The 17,835-nt window shown below is 42.5% G+C and overlaps 1 protein-coding gene across 1 annotated transcript in view; it reads left to right on the top strand.

The window, feature by feature from the left end:
• cntnap2a (contactin associated protein 2a) overlaps positions 1-17,835 on the top strand; it is a 476,610-nt gene that overhangs the window by 360,213 nt on the left and 98,562 nt on the right. Inside the window, exon 17 of the mRNA XM_061805953.1 lies at positions 17,469-17,625. Within this exon, the coding sequence (XP_061661937.1) occupies positions 17,469-17,625 (157 nt within the window). The remainder of the gene's footprint in view (positions 1-17,468; positions 17,626-17,835) is intronic.

Below are 17,835 nucleotides of genomic sequence, written 5' to 3'. Positions count from 1 at the left end.
TTTTTGATGCCAATTCTTCTTTTTATCATTGTGTTTTTTTCTTTCTTTAGTGTGTTTCCCTCTAGAGCTCTTTTAGATTTCATTAAATATAATATAAAATTCCATTCTTTCTTATATTTTGTCTGTTCTGAGTTTAGGTAAACCTCTGCCATCTTTCATAAAATGTAGTAACCTTGAGATTATGATGTTTCTCGTCACTTTGCCTAAAATTTGATCAAAAAGTGACTTGTTGACCCTTTACAATTAGTTTGATTTTACCAATTAAACTTAAAATTCTGCTAAACCAGAAGTAACACAGGTGTCGATTCAGTGTTTTTCTTTATTCCTAGATTCCATCCATCCATCCATTTTCTTTGCCCCTTATCCTCACGAGGGTCACGGGGAGTGCTGGAGCCTATCCCAGCTGTCAACGGGCAGGAGGCGGGGTACTCCCTAAACTAGTTGCTAGCCAATTGCAGGGCACATTGAGACAAACAGCCGCACTTGCAATCAACCTAGGGGCGATTTAGAGTGTCCAATCAATGTTGTATGTTTTTTGGGATGTGGGAGGAAACCGTAGTGCCCGGAGAAAACCAACACAGGCACGGGGAGAACATGCAAACTCCACACAGGGGGGCCGGGATTGACCCCGGGTCCCCAGAAATGTGAGGCCAACATTTACCAGCTGATCCACCGTGGCGCCTATTCCTAGATTCATTTTTAAAAATCTATTTAACCCATATGCGCTACACTTATATGGCTTGGCGAAGGCTATCCATCCGGTCGCTTGCTCAGAACACAGAAATATAGGTCCAGCAGTGTCCGTGTGAATGTTCTCCTTTCTTCAGGTTATTTATTCACAGGACATTTAATCAATCGCTATTCTGCTGTTCTGCTTCTGAAGACATTTTGGCTCATCTGAGCAGACTTCATCAGTTTGTGCAACAAGGCTTAGTCAGGACGCACTAGGCAAAGCTAGTGAACCCTAACGAATGGCAAATGCCATCTAATGAACCCAGCGCATCCAAACGGGCTGTGGTGGGAACAGATCGCAAAACCCTCTTCTTGATAATTGGTTTTAAGATCCATAAATTGAACTTCATTAATTGCCAAACCTCCTCCTAGTTGGTGATTGAGTTTTCGGGGCATAAAAGTCAATCACCATGCCACACCCCAACACTCCACCATACATGTTTTGAGTTTGGGTGCCTAAAATAGATCTCTTCGCACCTGGCAACACTGGCTACTCGGTGTCCTTTGTTTTGTGTTTTTGGGCCCTAACTTTTTCCTCTCTCACCACGTGGTGATTTTTTTTTAATCTCCCTCAATCACTCTCATCTATATTCATAAATGCTACTCTGTTTGTCCTCTCTTACAATGATTCCAATACATGTGTGTAAAATAAATAAATAATAAGGACAAATGAGTGTCTTTTGGCAGAAGTCATTTCCTTCATAATCTATGTGTCCATTGGCCTTGACCTGGGGGCAACATACCAATAAACACACTGACATGATTTCCTGGTAATGATGATTCTGGTTGTTTATGGTTTTCAATTAGAATAACTGCCAGTGGTTTGTAGCATTGCACATATACTAAGTGTGTGTATGAGTGTGCTTGTGTGTGTGTCAGTTGAGTGGGGTGTGGTATTGTGCCCTTTATCAAGCAGACATGCCAATTAGGGGCACAGCTATTGATATTAATGCTCCCTCTCTACATCTCCTTCTCTCCATTCTGAGGTGTTTTTCTTTCAATGGCTGACTACGCTCAGTGATGACCTCCGTTCTTGTTAGTGTGTGTGTGTGTGTGTGTGTGTGCGTGTGCATGTATGTGTGTAAACGTGTGTCCCAGTATGCAGAGTGAATTTACTAGAGCGTAAAGCTGTGCCTAACAGTGGGCAAAGGAAGGAGCCACATCTTGTGAACTGTCAGGAAGGTGGATCATGTTATAGGTGCTTTCAAGTTGAAACTGTTAGAAAAACTCATTCTCCTGTCTGTTGCGTACACAACATGGACATCCCTCAGACAGCATGTGCTGCAGTAAACCACCAACGAAACTGTACTTTGCACTTTGATTCTCTTTAACTTTGTGCCCGTAGAAAACCCATACAGGCACAGGGAGAACATGCAAACTGCATACAGGCACAGCCGGGATTTTAACCCTGGTCCTCAGAACTGAGAGGCAAATGCTCTATAGCATATAACATATAATCATATAATATTTAATTTGACTGTATGTTCTTTCAAAAGTGTGTATCAAATGTCCCATTATCAATGCCAAAGAAGTTGCTTTAAATTTAAAAAATGTTGTTGACCCTGAACACAGAGACTTCAATGAACATAACATGCATTTTACAAGCTGGAGTACCCGCAGAAAAATACATGATGTAATCACAAGATTCAAACTCCCAACCTCAGAACCGTGAAGCAGCTGAGCGAACCAATTGGATCTAGTCACTTGACCAGCACGCCACCCTAAGGTGATTGACAATTTTGAGAATAAAAATTTTCAACAGGCTCTCAACCAATACTCTTTTGAAATGAAATATTTTGTTGTACCCCTACAGAAGATGCATAAATTGTAGTTGCAGGTATACTTAAAGATTTTAGTAATCACATCCTTGGTATTTGTTTATTCCGTAGTTAGTGGTACCACAAAAACAGTATGAAATGGTGACTGATCAGTTGGATGCTAAAATGTTGACACCAACTGCATGATTTTGTGATGAATGGTGTGTTTGTTTAGACATTTTTGCTTGGCTCATCAGTGACATTAACTGGCAATCAATGTAATTGTGTGGAACAATCTGTAATACTCCACATTACATTATTGTTCAGGAGCAGAACAAATGGGGTACCATTTAAATGTGGTTTCTCTCCACCATGCCAAGTGGTGAAAACATCCAGTCTACTTTTCAATAATCTGAAAAGCATGGTAGCCCTTTCAGATCAAACCACATTGGATCGAAGGAGGAGAGCAGTCTATATTTCAAACATAGCCTCAGATCTTGATCAGAGCTAGGAGAGTTTGCCAAATTGGATTAAAGAGCAGATTAAATCAGAACTAATAGGAACACCAAGAGATTAGATGCCAGGAAAGAGTCACAGTGAAGTGGTGCGCCGAGACAGAGGCTGTACAGAGCTTGACCAAAGAATCGAGTGTGAAGGCAGATGAGAGATGAAGCCAGAGCAAATGCGTACCTAAGAGCAAGTATTGAGCTAATGTGGGTGGTGGATAAAGGCAAAAAAAAAAAAAAGGGCCTCAGAGACCAAAACATATAAGAGTGCAAGAAAAGAGACGTTTGCCATATAGTGAGGGGTAAATTTGTGGGAGTGATCAAGATTGGGGAAATGTCATCAGGGTTTAGAGGTTTTTTGAGTTGGGTGATGAATAGGTGGTCCATGACAGAAGGATTGACACACAAAAGAAGCACACGGACTTGGAGTGATAAGCACAAAGACAAAGGACATACAGAATCTCCCTTTATATTCTCTCTCACATATCCACATCCAGGACTCTCTGGTGAGAAATCCTGTCGCACTGCTAAAGTGGCTCCCACTCACACACACAAAAAAAAGTAAAACAATGTGAAGATGATATGAGGCTAAGAAAGATCAACTGGTGCTGAGCACAGCAACACGACTCATCTATGAACAAACAAAAACAAATGACAAGACAACAAAAGAGCAGGAACAGAGATTCTCTGACAAAGATGAATTGATCCACTACTTTGTGGACAGGCTGGACTAAAAATGGTTCTGTTTATAGGAAGAGGTCTTGCTCGTCTTATCCAAAGCTCTTGAGATTTAGAGAAATCATGTTTACCATGGTATATGAGTGAGTGCTTATGAAGAGCATTTCACAATTACAAAACAGGGAACTGTAAGACGCTGCATCATCAAATCTTGAAGGTCTGTTTGAAAGTATTTTATATTGAGATCTTCACATTTTGTGGAATTACATTCAACACCGTCATGTGATTGACCACACACACGCACACAGACGTACACAATTGTTTATAACAAACTTTTTGGTCATGATTCTTTCAGTGCATCATTTGGAGGGATATTTCTAATACAGGGGATGCCTATTCCATGCAAATATGTCTGACGAAAATCCAGGATCCAAACAGATGTACATTGTCTTTGTGGAAACTAATAGTGTAAACTAATAGAATAGAATAGATTTTATAGTTCTGCTACTGGTCTATAAATCACAAAATGATTTAGGTCCTCAATACATGAAAGAAATGCTAATGGAATACAAAACCAGTAGGGCTCTGAGATCGACTGACTCAGGTCTAATAATGGAGTGCAGAGTCCAAAGCCAACATGGTGAAACAACATTTAGCTATTATGCTGCAAAAAAAAATGGAATAAGTTGCGAACAGAGGTGATGTCAGCCCCAGGTGTGAGTGTTTCGAAATCCAGATGAAAAATTTTTTTTTTCTCTTGCATTTTCATGTACTTTCACTTTTCAGTGATATTTGTTGCACTAAAAGCTGTTTTATTTGTAGTTTTTCCAAATGTTTTGTTTAATGTACTATTAACAACAGTTAATTCTATAACTTCTATATATTTGAGGCATGAATTCGACGAAACGGTGAACACATTTTTTGTATCTCGTCAAATCGACCAGATCACAGAGAACATTCGCTTCGCCCATCTGCTACCTTCACCAGACTATAATGCCCAGTGGAGCAACAGAATTCTAAGCAATGGGGTTACACAGTTTTCATACTTTGTGTGAGTCCGACCAGTTAGCTTTTGGCTATTCTGATTGCTGCAAATCTGAAAATATTCAAAGCAGCAGAATCAGAATCCTTTTTATTTGCCAAGTCATGTCAAAAACATCAAAGGATTTTTGTCTACAGTATTTGAGTCGCCCTAGTACGACAACAGAGCTTTTGACAAACCAAACTACTTTTGAGACATAAAAACACACTACGGAGAGTCACTGAACAATGAAAGGTTCCTGGTAACAAGGTAATGCTGATACAATGGAAGTTGTGCAAATAATGCAGAGGTGTCTAGCAAATTAGAACAGTTTGAAACAAGTAATAGAGCAACAATTTGGTACAGCGACAAATGAAAAATGTTAGCAGGTTAAAGTGATGAGTAGTGCAATACCTGGAACACTAGCATATCTGCAAATAATGGTAGTAGTAATGGTAATAGTAGTAGCAATACGAATAGTTCTCAACCACAAGTGGTCAGTATTGGTCAACAACAAATGTGCAAAAATTGCAGAGTGACAAGACTAATTTAGTGAGTGTACGAATAATGTAGAAGACTCCAAACAGAGATATGACAAAAATCTCAAGCATGCTACTATAGAATTCTAAGTCAAGAGGGGGAAGAACCTGTTGCAGTGTCTGCTTGTTTTAATTTGCATTGATCAATAGGAGGTGGAAGAGGTGGTGACCTAGATGTGGAGGACCTGGGACAATTTTGCATTCTCTAATCTTAGTTCTGGAAGCAGGCAAGTCCTCAAGGATGGGTAGGCAGGTATTAATATTTTTTGGCAGTCCTAGTTGTCCATTGTAGTCAGTTTATATTTTGTGCAACACCAAACCACACCCTGATGGATGAACACAGGTCTGATTCAATGACTGTTGTGTAGAATTGCCACAACCACTCCTGTTGGAGGCCGTGCTTCCTCGGAAGCTGCAGGAAGTTAACGATTGAATAAATGTTGCTCGACCACTTCAGGTCCTGAGACACTGTAATTCTCAGGACACAGGGCATTTGGACAGGATGAGGGGCAGCTGTCGTAATGCGTGCTTCCATGAAGTTAACAATCTCTACAACCTGTTCAGCCCCAGGTTGTGTTGGCTACATCAAAGTGCCAGCTTCTCCATTTCCTGCTCATATGCAGACCCTTCACCCTCTTTTTGTCATCTGCAAACTTCGGAAGTTTGACAGGTGGTTGCATTGAGATTTTTTTTTGTCGTTTGTTTAGAGAAGACACATCTGTGGAATGGCCCAGTGCTTGTAGTGCCACAGCCTCACCTGCTGTGTCTTGCCTGTCAGGAAGCTATAAATCCAGTGACAGATTGATGGTGAGATACTGAGCTGGAAAATCTTAGAAGAAAGGAGTCTGGGTAGGATGGTGCTGAGCAAAGAGCTGACGTCCACAGACAGAACCTTGCACAGGTCTCCACGCCATCAAGGTGTTCTAGGATAAGGTGCAGTCCCATTTTGACTGTGTCATCCATTGACCTGTTTTCTTGGGAGGCAAACTACAGTTCAGGGTGTACGCTGCCTCCTGCCCGTTGACACCTGGGATAGGCTCCAGCACTTGTGAGGATAAGCGGCTAAGAAAATTGATGGATGGATAAAACATGGCCATTTCCTTGAATGCACTTGCGTTTGGACATGTGCAGATACTCCAATGTGTAGAAGAAGACCTTTTCTTCAGCGTACATAGGTAAGGATTCTACCTTAGTTCTGCAGAGACAAAGAAGAATATACTTCAGTTGCCTGCAAAAAAACACAAAGCTGCCTCTAGGTTTTGTAGAAACAAGACAGTCGTAGTTATTGGTGCCCTTAAAGCAGGACGCAGCACGACACTCACAAATGCAAAATATGTATATTTAATTTGGTTAATTTAAAATCGTACACAAAAACTGACCGCATGCGAAGGTCTTCCTTTTCTGAGGTCTGACAGTGGTTTTTAAATGCGTGGTGCATCATTGAAGAATCTACTATGCTACATGAGGGCATGAGTAGAACAGCATGTCAACGATAACTTAAGATGAAAATGACATTGAGAGAGAGAGAGAGAGAGAGACTTTGAGTTTCTTCAACTTCGATACTGAAGATAACTTCAATGCTTCCAGTGAACAGGAGGAGGATGAATAGAAACGTCTGTAATTTTTGAGCGTTTTCCTATCGTGGTACAGTAACTGTTTTGGAAAAAAGGTACTGTATATCAACAAACATTTACAGAATCTTTCTGTGTGAATATCTGATTTCAAAACAGCAGTATATGCAGTATATATCCACGGAGTAAGGTGTGCATGGGGAAAAAAAACAAATGCTACACAGTGGGCACGTCTTATTATCCAGTATGCACTGTCATCCAGAAAATGTATTGGTTTTTTTTTCAACTTTTGTGCATAATTTGTCTTTGTGATGTCAATTTCTTTTGTCAACAGGGTTATAGTATGATTGTAGAGGGGATTGGGAAGGAATTGCCAATGCCCCTTTAGCCTGGTAAATTTGTTTAAGCTAGGAAATGTCTTTGTTGGAACACACACATCTTCAAAGAAACTGACATAAGACGTGACACTCTCCATCTATTCATTTAGGCTGCCAGTTTAACTTTCAAAGACAAATATCTATGGAGGTTAAACAGTCTTGAAGTTGTACATTTGCACAGGATTGGTGGTGAGGAAAGCGGGCAGCGGCACAAAGTTACAAAGTATGGAGTGTACTTGCAGCTTCTGAGGAAGCCAAGTCTGTCACGCGAGCTCCTGAGTCAGTTCTACACAGTGGTCATCCAATCAGTACTGTTTACCTCCATCAAAATCTGGTTTGGGGCCACCACAAAAAAGGACAAAAACCGACTGCAACGGACAATCAAAACGGCTGAACAGATTATCGACACCACTCTACCCACTATTGAGGACTTACACGCAACACGAACTAGGTCCAGAGGAGGCAGGATTCTTTCGGATACTCCACATCCTGTCCACCAGCTCTTCCAGCTCCTACCATCAGGAAAGCACTACAGATCAAGGAAAGTCAAAAGTAGCAGGCATTTGAACAGTTTTTTCCATCTAGCAATTAAGTCATTGAATTCTTGTGAACCTCAGACCTCTCAGTGAACCTACGGTTTTTATGCCTTGTGCCATGTTTGGACACTCACTCCCATCCCGCAGGTCCAATCAGTATTTATCATATATATATATATATATATATATATTGTAGACCGTACGATTTGTCACTTTGAACTGCTCCCTCTGCACAATTGACATTTTTATTACAGTTATTTGTGCATCTTGCACATCTACGTAAACACAAATGTCTCTTGTTCTTTGTTCTTGTTGCTCTGTGTCCCTTGTTCTGTATGTCGTACCAGGGCAGCACCGACTGCTGGAGAAAAATTCCTTGTCCGTTTTTACACTTTCTGATTTTGATTTTTATGCGGTCACTGTAGTGGTCATGAAATGATCGTAGTGCCAGTGCTTTGAATCATGGCTACGACTTTCCGCATGTCGAAGTGATCTCTGGCAAGACTCTCTGGGCAAGATTTGCTCCCAGTGGGCCTAGTTGCGCTTTGCATGGGAGCAGTCACCAATTGGTATCTGAATCTGTGTGTGAGTGGAGGAATGTGAGTGTCAAGTCAAATAACAGGAAGAGCACCTGTCCACCTCTAGACCTGCAGGGGGCAGAGAAACCTCAATCACACAACTCTTCAAACTTCCTGTCAGAGGCCTGGGACGGCCATATTGCTCACAGACAGCATGTGAGCTTGTGTGGAACAAAGAAAGCCTACCAGCAAAAGGAATAAATCACTAACAAACAACTGAAGCAACTAAAAATCCCGAAGGCACCCCTCAGTTTCTGGTCAGACGGAACTGGTAGGGAAAGGACTTGGATGCTAATTGGTTAATTTGTTTCATTTCAGCTACAAGCTATGTTCTTTGTGTTTGTCTAACTTTGGAATTAATCTCAAGTATTCATGGAGACAAAGTGGATGTTTTTGTTTGGTTTATTCAATCAGTTATGGTGCTTATTAACTTTTTACTTTGTTACTTTTGAATACTTAAATGTATGTCACTAATTTACTTAAAATGTGATTAGTAAGGTTAAATTAATGCTTTGATGACCTATTTATTTAAACTTAAAATAATGCAATGTGTTCATTGTGCTTCTTTGATCAAGGTTTTCAACCTAATCGCCATCCAAGCACCCTCTACTCACCTTAACCATCAATAAACTGTGAAAAGAGGAAGATTTGAGTTGTTCATGTGTTTGAAGACCAAGGCCCTTTTGAAGTTGGGGCAAAGAACTGAGGGAGTTAAAGACAACTTGACAGTGAGGCTTGTAAAGTGTTTTGGCCACTGTGATGTTGATATAGCAGTATATAAGTGGAGTCCATTCACTACGATGTCATTTGTGGAAAACTGTTCCCATGCAGGTGGAACAGTGGGGCAGCTGTAAACCATTGGCCTCACAGTTCTGAGGTCTCGGGTTCAATCCCACCCCCGCCTGTGTTGAGTTTGCATGTTCTCCCTGTGCCTGCGTAGGTTTTCTCCAGGCACTCCAGATCTCCCCCCACATGCCAAAAAAGAGTGTACCCTAACACCTGCCGGTTGAAGACTGGAATAGGCTCCAGCACCCCGACCTTTGTGAGGATGAGCGGCTAAGAAGGTGGATGGATGCAGTGATATATTTTGGATTTTATGGCTTGCATGCCCATTAGGGTCTTATATAGACACCATGCCAAGGAAACCTCGATGAAAACATTTTAACGAGTCCTCCAGGGGGAGGTTAAAGGTGACACAAGAATTTTCAGCATATTTTTTTGTGGTTAGGTTCCCTAAAATAACATGTGGAATAATTTATTTCTCAATGCAAACAAACCGTGATACAAAATAAAGTTTACACTAAAATGTGTGTGCGCTGTAGCCCTGCTGTTTATATCTTAAAATATGTACATGTAAATATTAATGTTAAACCAGTCAGTCACCATGGTTGAAGAGAACTGCACAGAAAAGCGAGGGTAAATTGGCTGACAATTCAATCAGAATCAGCTTTACTTTAGCTCAGCATGTCCACATTTAGACATTTTTGTAAATTCTAGTTCTTTATCACGTACCATACAGTGAAATACGGTAAAGTGATTATATTGTTCACTGAATCATGGGATTTTGAATGGCATCACAGAGTTAGTATTATTCTGAAACTTCTTTATTACTGTAAAATAGAAAACATTGTTGCAAAAACACAGTACCATCCTATATTTCAATTTGAAATGTCAGTCAAGCAGGATTTAATATAGACTGGAACAAAATAATAGAGGGTTTAGGGATCGGGGTGGGGCAGGGAGCTTAGCCCCCAGGAAATGCACAGGATGTGAGTGAATATGGGTCATGATCCCAAATATTCTCACACTGCTAACGAAGACTTTTCAACTTTTGTTGACAAATTTAAAAGAATACTAAGTAAAAGTTCACCGTTAAGTCATTTCGGTCTGGACAGGATTTTTTCTTAAGTTTCAGCCATATCTGAACAATTCAGTACTATATTGTTCTCAGTATCAGAAAATGGATGGATTGATAAATACATGTGAAAATCCATCCATTGATCCATTTTCTGTATGACTTATCCTCACTCAAGTCACAGGCAGTGCTGGAGTCTATCCCAACTGACTCTGGGAACACCCTGAATTGATCTCCAACCAACCGCAAGATGCAAACAACCATTCAGATTCACATTCACACTTACACTTAGACAGTTTAAAGTACCCAGAGAAAAAACATGTAGGCATGGGGAGAACATGTAAACTCCACACAGGCAAGGCCAGATTTGAACCCAGGTCCTCAGAACTGTGAGAGATGCGTTACTAACCAGAGCAAAGCAAAACGATAGCATAAGTCATACTGCTATTACTGTAATACAGCATTAGCCACTCTTAAATACACCGAAGAACAAATTGCCGGCATGTGCAACTTGGTGGTTCCTCCCACATTTCCTAAGCAACGCTGCAAGCAGAGAGAGGAAGGCATGACCCCACAGTCAACCATTATACAGCCCATGAGAGATGAGTACAATGCATGAAGTGATGCGTGCCTCTAGAATTCAATTCAGACTACTCCTCCCACTATTTTAATGTTTCATTAGCATTTAACAAAAATAAAAATTAAAATAAGTGAAATCCTAATGCAGAAATGGAAGGTTGTGTGTGTTTGTTTTTTCCCAACTTGCTCAATGAGTGCTTTACTTGGCCATGCAAAGAGATTGATACATTCAGTAGGTTATGTTTGTGTGTGGGTCCGTGGATGTTGGGTGGGCCATAGGCTGGGGAGTCCCTGAGCCAATTCAACTCCAGGCTTACAGATTTACTATTTCACTTCAGGAACATTTAACAACTTTGATGGCTGTAGAAAGGAAAGAAATCAAAATGTACAAGCAAAAGAAGTGGATCAAATATAGATTCAATTTGGCCCATTTATTTTATATTCTTGTGTGTTGTGTAAACAGTGTCTCCGATTGTCCTTCAAAGGAAGTTGGAATGCTCAGTCCTTGATATTAAAGTTGAGTGACAGTAAGAATTAGCAGTAAGAAATTCCATCCATGCATTTTCTGAGCCGCCTATCCCCACAAGGGTCATGGCACCATACACACTGAACTGGTTGTCAGCCAATACCAGGGCACATAGAAGCAAACAACCATTTGGACTGACAGTAGCACCCAAGGGCCTCCAATGAACTTGTGTTTTTGGGATGTCAGAGAAAACCGGAGTGCCCGGAGAGAATCCACGCAGGCTTGGGGAGAACATGCAAACTCCACACAGGTGGGGTCGGGATATGAACCCCGGTCTTCAGAGGTTAACGCTCCAACCAGATGTGCCACCGTCCTGCTCCAGTAGGATATTATTTAAAAATGTAATGCAATTTAATGCACTACATGTAGCTTCAAAATGAACTAATATATTTTCCAGCAATAAGACCATAAATGTACATCCTCAAACCCTTGGAGTGACACACTCTGATTTGGACTTCAAGCATCAATACAGTCCACTAACACGTCCGACATGCTGGAATATCCAGCTTTTGTTGTAGTACAGACAATTAACAGCGCATATTCATCCATCCATGTTCCAGGCCATGTTATCCTGTTCAGGGTTGTAGGCAGAAGGTCGTCTACAGCCTGGACAGTCATCAGTCAAACACAAGGCACTTACAGAGACAGAACTTTCACATTCATGATGATGACTCTTCGCCTGAGGGATCTCTGGTCACGGGCATTCGATGTTGGTTTTCACTCTTGCTGCTTACATGCAGTGATTTCTCAAGATTCTCTGAACATTTTGGTGACATTATGGACCATAGATTATGAAATCCCGAAACTCCTTGCAATTGCATGTTAATTAAGGAATTCAAGCAGGCTACTTTCATAATCATGGCAAACACCTGTTCTCAGTTAGCCTTTTCACCAGTGGGATGTTCCAAACAGCTGTTTGATGACCATTCCTCAACTTTCTTTTTTTGTCACCTGTCCCTGCTTTTTTGGAACATGTTGCAGCCATAAAATTCCAAGTTTATGATTATTTGCGAAAAAATAATAATAATAATCTCCAAATATGGGACCATGGTCCTGAGTTGGAAAAGGGTGTCGTGCCCTCTCCGGATTAGGGATAAGATCCTGCCCCAAGTGGAGGAGTTCAAGTATCTTGGGGTCTTGTTCAGAAGTGAGGGAAGAATGCTGCAGGAGATCGACAGACAGATCAGTGCAGCATCTGCAGTGATGCGGACGTTGTATCGAATCGTCGTACTGAAGACGGAACTAAGTCGAAAGGTGAAGCTCTCAATTTACCAGTCGTTCTACGTTCCTACACTCACCTATGGGCACGAGCTGTGAGTCGTGACAGAAAGAACAAGATCCCAGAAACAAGCAGCCAAAATGAGTTTGCTCCGCAGAGTGTCCAGGCTCTCCCTAAGAGATAGGGTGAGAAGCTTGGACATCTGCAAGGGGCTCAGAGTCGAGGCGCTGCTCTTCCGCGTTGAGAGGGGCCAGATAAAGTGGCTGGGGCATCTGGTCCGGATGCCTCCCATACGTCTCCCTGGTGAGGTGTTAAGGGCATGTCCCACTGGAAAGAGACCCCAGGGACAACCTGGGACACGCTAGAGAGACTATGTCTCTCAGCTGGTCTGGGAACGCCTTCGGGTTCCTCCAGAAGATAAGTGGCTGGGGAAAGGGAAGTCTGGGTATCCCTGCTGAAGCTACTTCCCCTGTGACCTGACCCGGAGAAGCGGTAGAAAATGGATGGATGGAATTCTGAAACTCAGATGTATTTTTATTTGTGTTAAGGCATGACATGTATGTTTTATTCAGCAAGTACATATCCAATCCATAATAAAAATGTTCATGGATGTAGGAAATTATAGACACAGTTCAGCACACACATCAAATGTTGGCATTTTTTTAAATTAGGTGCTGCATCCAGTATTTTCCAACACACTGAGTTTCAATGTTGAAAAAGTATTTTTTCCTGAAGCAAAACCCCATATATTTTTAGCAGTACAAGAGCAATTCAGGTGAGGTGAGAGAAAAAAAAAGTGTAGGAGTATGCACATGGCACAACACACATTGAGAATCTTGTAGTGTGCAAATTCCAGGTCTCATGCGAGGTGGTGTTTAAGCTCTGCCAAAGCAAACTGAGTGAAAAGATGAGACAGTAAGGAAGAGGGACAGTGCAGGTGGTGAGGATGACAGCACGGGTAGAATGAGACGTGCAGGAGGAGGATGGAGGTGGAATTATACTGACACAGGAACAGACATGAAGAGAAGGGTCACTGCCTTACTCGACTGATAAGCATAGCATGGTGTGTGTGTGGATGCGTGCGTGTGTGTGTGTGTATGTATGCACGTGTGTGGAGAAGATGGAGTGCACTTTCGGCAGTGTACAGTTGAAAGCAATACATGTATAAAAGTATTATATACGTATTTAGTTCATTGTTTCAAGGAAGTAGTGTAGATTATTCGGTTGTATGTATTATCTAATGCAACAACTGCCAATACTGTTTAAGGGAAGATGGATATACTTCTAAAGCGTTTTCTCGGTTGTTAAAGGTAATAGAACAATACTGCATTTCAAATAAAACTCCAATTCCAATGAATTTGGGATGTTCTGTTAAACATGAATAGAACAGAATAGAATGATTTGCAAATTATGTTCAACCTATTTTTAATTGAATATTCTGCAAATACAAGATATTCAATGTTCAAACTGATGAACATTATTATCCATCCATCCATCTTCTACCGCTTATCCAGGTCAGGTCGCGGGGGAAGTAGCTTCAGCAGGGATACCCAGACTGCAAACTGCTCCTGTGAGAGTTGGAGATCATGCCTTCATGAAGCCAACAGAACCAGATCATCTGCAAAGAGCAGAGATGCGATGCTGAGGCCAGCAAACCGGAGACACTCTACCCTTTGGCTGTGCCTATAAATTCTGTCCATTAAAGTTATGAACAAAATCAGTGACATAGGGCAGCCTTGACGGAGTCCAACTCTCACCGGAAATGAGTCCCTCTTATTGCCGGCAATGCAGACCAAACTCTGACACCAGTTGTACAGGGACTGAACAGCCCATATCAGGAGTTTCAGTATCCCATACTCTCGAAGAACCCCCCACAAAACACGGTACAATGCCTTCAAGTCCACAAAACACATGTAGACTGGCCGGGTGAGCTCCCATGCATCCTCGAGGATCCTGGCGAGGGTGGAGTGCTGGTCCACTGTTCCATGACCAGGACGAAAACCACATTGCTCCTCCTGAATCCAAGATTTGAGTTCCCGATGGACCCTCCTCTTCAATACCCCTGAATAGACCTTACCAAGGAGGCTGAGGCGTGTGATCCCCCTACAGTTGGAACACACCTTCCGGTCCCCATTTTAAAAATGTGGGACCACCACCCCAGTTTGCCAATCCAGAGGCACTGTCCCCGATGTCCACACGATGTTCCAGAGTCTTATCAACCAGGACAGCCCCACAACATCCAGAGCTATTAGGAACTCTGGGCAAATCTCATCTACCCCCTGGGCCCTGCCACCAAGGAGCTTTTTAAACACCTCAGTGACCTCAACCCCAGAGATAGAAAAGCCCGCCTCAGAGAACCCAGACTCAGCTTCCTCATAGGAAGGCATGTTGGTGGAATTGAGGAGGTCTTCATCCCGAATTGAGGTCAGCAGTGCCCCACCCCCACTATACACAGTGTTGATGGTGCACTTCTTCCCCGTCGACACTGTGTATAACCCTAACCCAGAATTTCCTCGAAGCCGTCTTAAAGTCATTCTCATTGGCCTCACCGAACGTCTCCTATGCCCGGGTTTTACCTCAGTGACCACCGAAGCTGAATTCTGCTTGGCCAGCCGATGCCTTTCAGCTGCCTCAGGAGTCCCACAGGCCAAAAATGCCCAATAGGACTCCTTCTTCAGCTGACAGAATCCTCACTGTTGGTGTCCACCAACATGTTCGGGGGTTGTCACCATGACAGGCACCGACCACCTTACGGCCATAGCTCCGGTCGTCCGCCTCAGCAACGGAGGCGCGGAACATCGTCCACTCTGACTCAATGTCTCCCACGTCCCCCGGAACATGAGCAAAGTTCTTCCGGAGGTGGGAGTTGAAATTCCTTCTAGCAGGGGAATCTGCCAGCCGTTCCCAGCAGACCCTCACAATACGTCGGACCAGGATCTTCCCCACCATCAGAGTCAACTCACCATCAGGTGGTGATCATTTGACAGCTCTGCCTCTCTCTTCACCTGAGTGTCAAAAACATACGGTCGCAAGTCCAATGACACGACCACAAAGTCGATCATCGAACTGTGACCTAGGGTGTCCTGGTGCACATGTGGACACCCTTATGCCTGAACTTGTGTGTTTGTTCTGGACGATCCGTGATGACCACAGAAGTTCAGTAACAGAACACCTTTTGAATTCTGATCAGGGGGGTGGGGGGTTCTTCCCAATCACACCCTTCCAGGTCTCATCTTCTTTGTCCATGTGGGCATTGAAGTCCCCCAGCAGAATGATGGAGTCCTTTGGTGCTGTAGAGCACTCCCTCCAAAAAGGTGGGTACTCTGAACTGCTGTTTGGTGCATAGGCACAAACAACAGTCGGGACCCATTCCCCTCCCTGCAGGCAGAGTGAGGCTACCGTCTCATCCACTGGGGTAAACCCCAATGTACAGGCCCCGAGCTGGAGCGTAATAAGTATACCCACACCTGCTCGGCATCTCTCACTGTGGGCAACTCCAGAGTGGAACAGAGTCCAACCCCTCTCAAGAGGAGTGGTACCAGAGCCCAAGTGGTGCGTAGAGACGAGTCCAACTATATCTAGTCGGAACTTCTCGACCTCACGCACCAACTCAGGCTCCTTCCCTGCCAAAGAGGTGACATTACATGTCCCTAGAGCTAGTTTCTGTAGCCGGAATCAGATTGCCAAGGTCCCCACTTTTGGCCACTGCCCAGCTCACATAGCACCCTGCCCCTATAGCCCCTCTCACAAGTGGTAAGCCCCATGGGTGCAGTTCCGCCCACCAGACGTTCGCCTTCAAGCCCCGCCTCCAGGCCTGGCTCCGGAGGGGGTCCCCGGTGACCCGAGTCCGGGTAAGGGACTTCTATTTTGTCTGCTCCCTCACCTAGGACCTTTTTGCCATGCCGTGACCTGACTTAGTTCTTAGTATCATCAGAACACACAAAACCCTCCACCAAAATAAGGTGACTGCTCGAATCTAAACTGCCCAGGACAAACCCAGAGTATTTTTAGCATGTTTCTGTTTCTTCCTTTTCTCCTATTGATGACAAACAAATCTGTTACCAGAATAACCACACGTGGATGCATTTGGTATTCTCCTGTGACCTTCCTTGTCTATTATGAAATTTTAATGTGGAATTGTTTACTTGGCTAGAATAAGGATGAAAATATAGCAGTATTATATTTTGTCTGACTTTTATTGCTGTACATGTCATTGTCTGTAATGGAGTCCACCAAATTGGTATTGACAAGGCAGTTTGTTTTTACCAGAGTCAGGAGATAAATGTAATACTCCTCAATTTTCTCTTTTATTGGGATATATTGAAAGATAAGTCCTGTGTTGCTTTGACTAGTCACATAGCTCTTTATATTTCCTGTAGTAAATATAGCAATATTTATTTTTCAAAAACACATTATCCACTGATTATCTGCCATATAATGGATTGTAGCTTATAATTCCAATCATAATAATTACCTTTTTTGTGTTTGTATTATTATTTGACCTGTATTGATGTATATTTCAGGTTTGCAGTGCTTTCTAGCCATACATTGATCATTAGTTAGTTATTAGTTATTTAAAAAAGTTGCCATGGCAGTATCTTTGTTACACGGAGTGAAATTTGCTCACCAGCTTTTTAAGGCTTAAAGACCAAAGCTCAGTATTTTCACACATAAATGAAATCACAAGCATGATCTATGAGCCATCCAGCTGTTTAAAATGTATTAGATGAATACATTACACTCACCATGCAGCGGCTATTGTCAAAATGCATCACACAAACACAAATACCTGAAAGGCTTAATGATTTGAAAATTAAGATTTAATGATTCGAACAATGACTCAATTAGTAATACGCGACTTTCAGCTATTTTGCCACACACTCTGTAGTTTAAGTTCATCATATCTTTTCATTCGATTTTTCTTTGATTCTAGCCTTCAGCACCTACAGCGTCATCCAATACACCATCTGATGACTTTGTTTTTCCTTTCCCAGATGGGACTCCTTACACATGGTGGGTGGGCCGGGGCAGTGAGAAGCACTTCTACTGGGGTGGTTCAGGTCCTGGCATCCAGAAATGCGCCTGCGGCATCGACAGAAACTGCACTGACCCTAAGTATGATTGCAACTGTGACGCTGACCACTCACAGTGGTAGGTTATTGTCAAATATGATTGTGTGGTTCCAATGTGCAGCAACAGTCCACATAACTGCTCAACATTCACACTCCACAATGTCTATAGTGCTTGAAATACACTAAACACCAATAAAGTCATTTGGCATTTACACCGCAGACCCAAAAACAAGCAGTGTGCTCTCAAGTGTGTGAAAATATTTGACTAAAAATGAGATCAGTAGCACAT

Source organism: Syngnathoides biaculeatus, chromosome 19 (assembly GCF_019802595.1).
Source record: "Syngnathoides biaculeatus isolate LvHL_M chromosome 19, ASM1980259v1, whole genome shotgun sequence".
Taxonomy (NCBI): domain Eukaryota; kingdom Metazoa; phylum Chordata; class Actinopteri; order Syngnathiformes; family Syngnathidae; genus Syngnathoides; species Syngnathoides biaculeatus.
The sequence above is the reverse complement of the archived record's forward strand: the minus strand, read 5'-3'. Positions and strand labels throughout refer to the sequence as shown.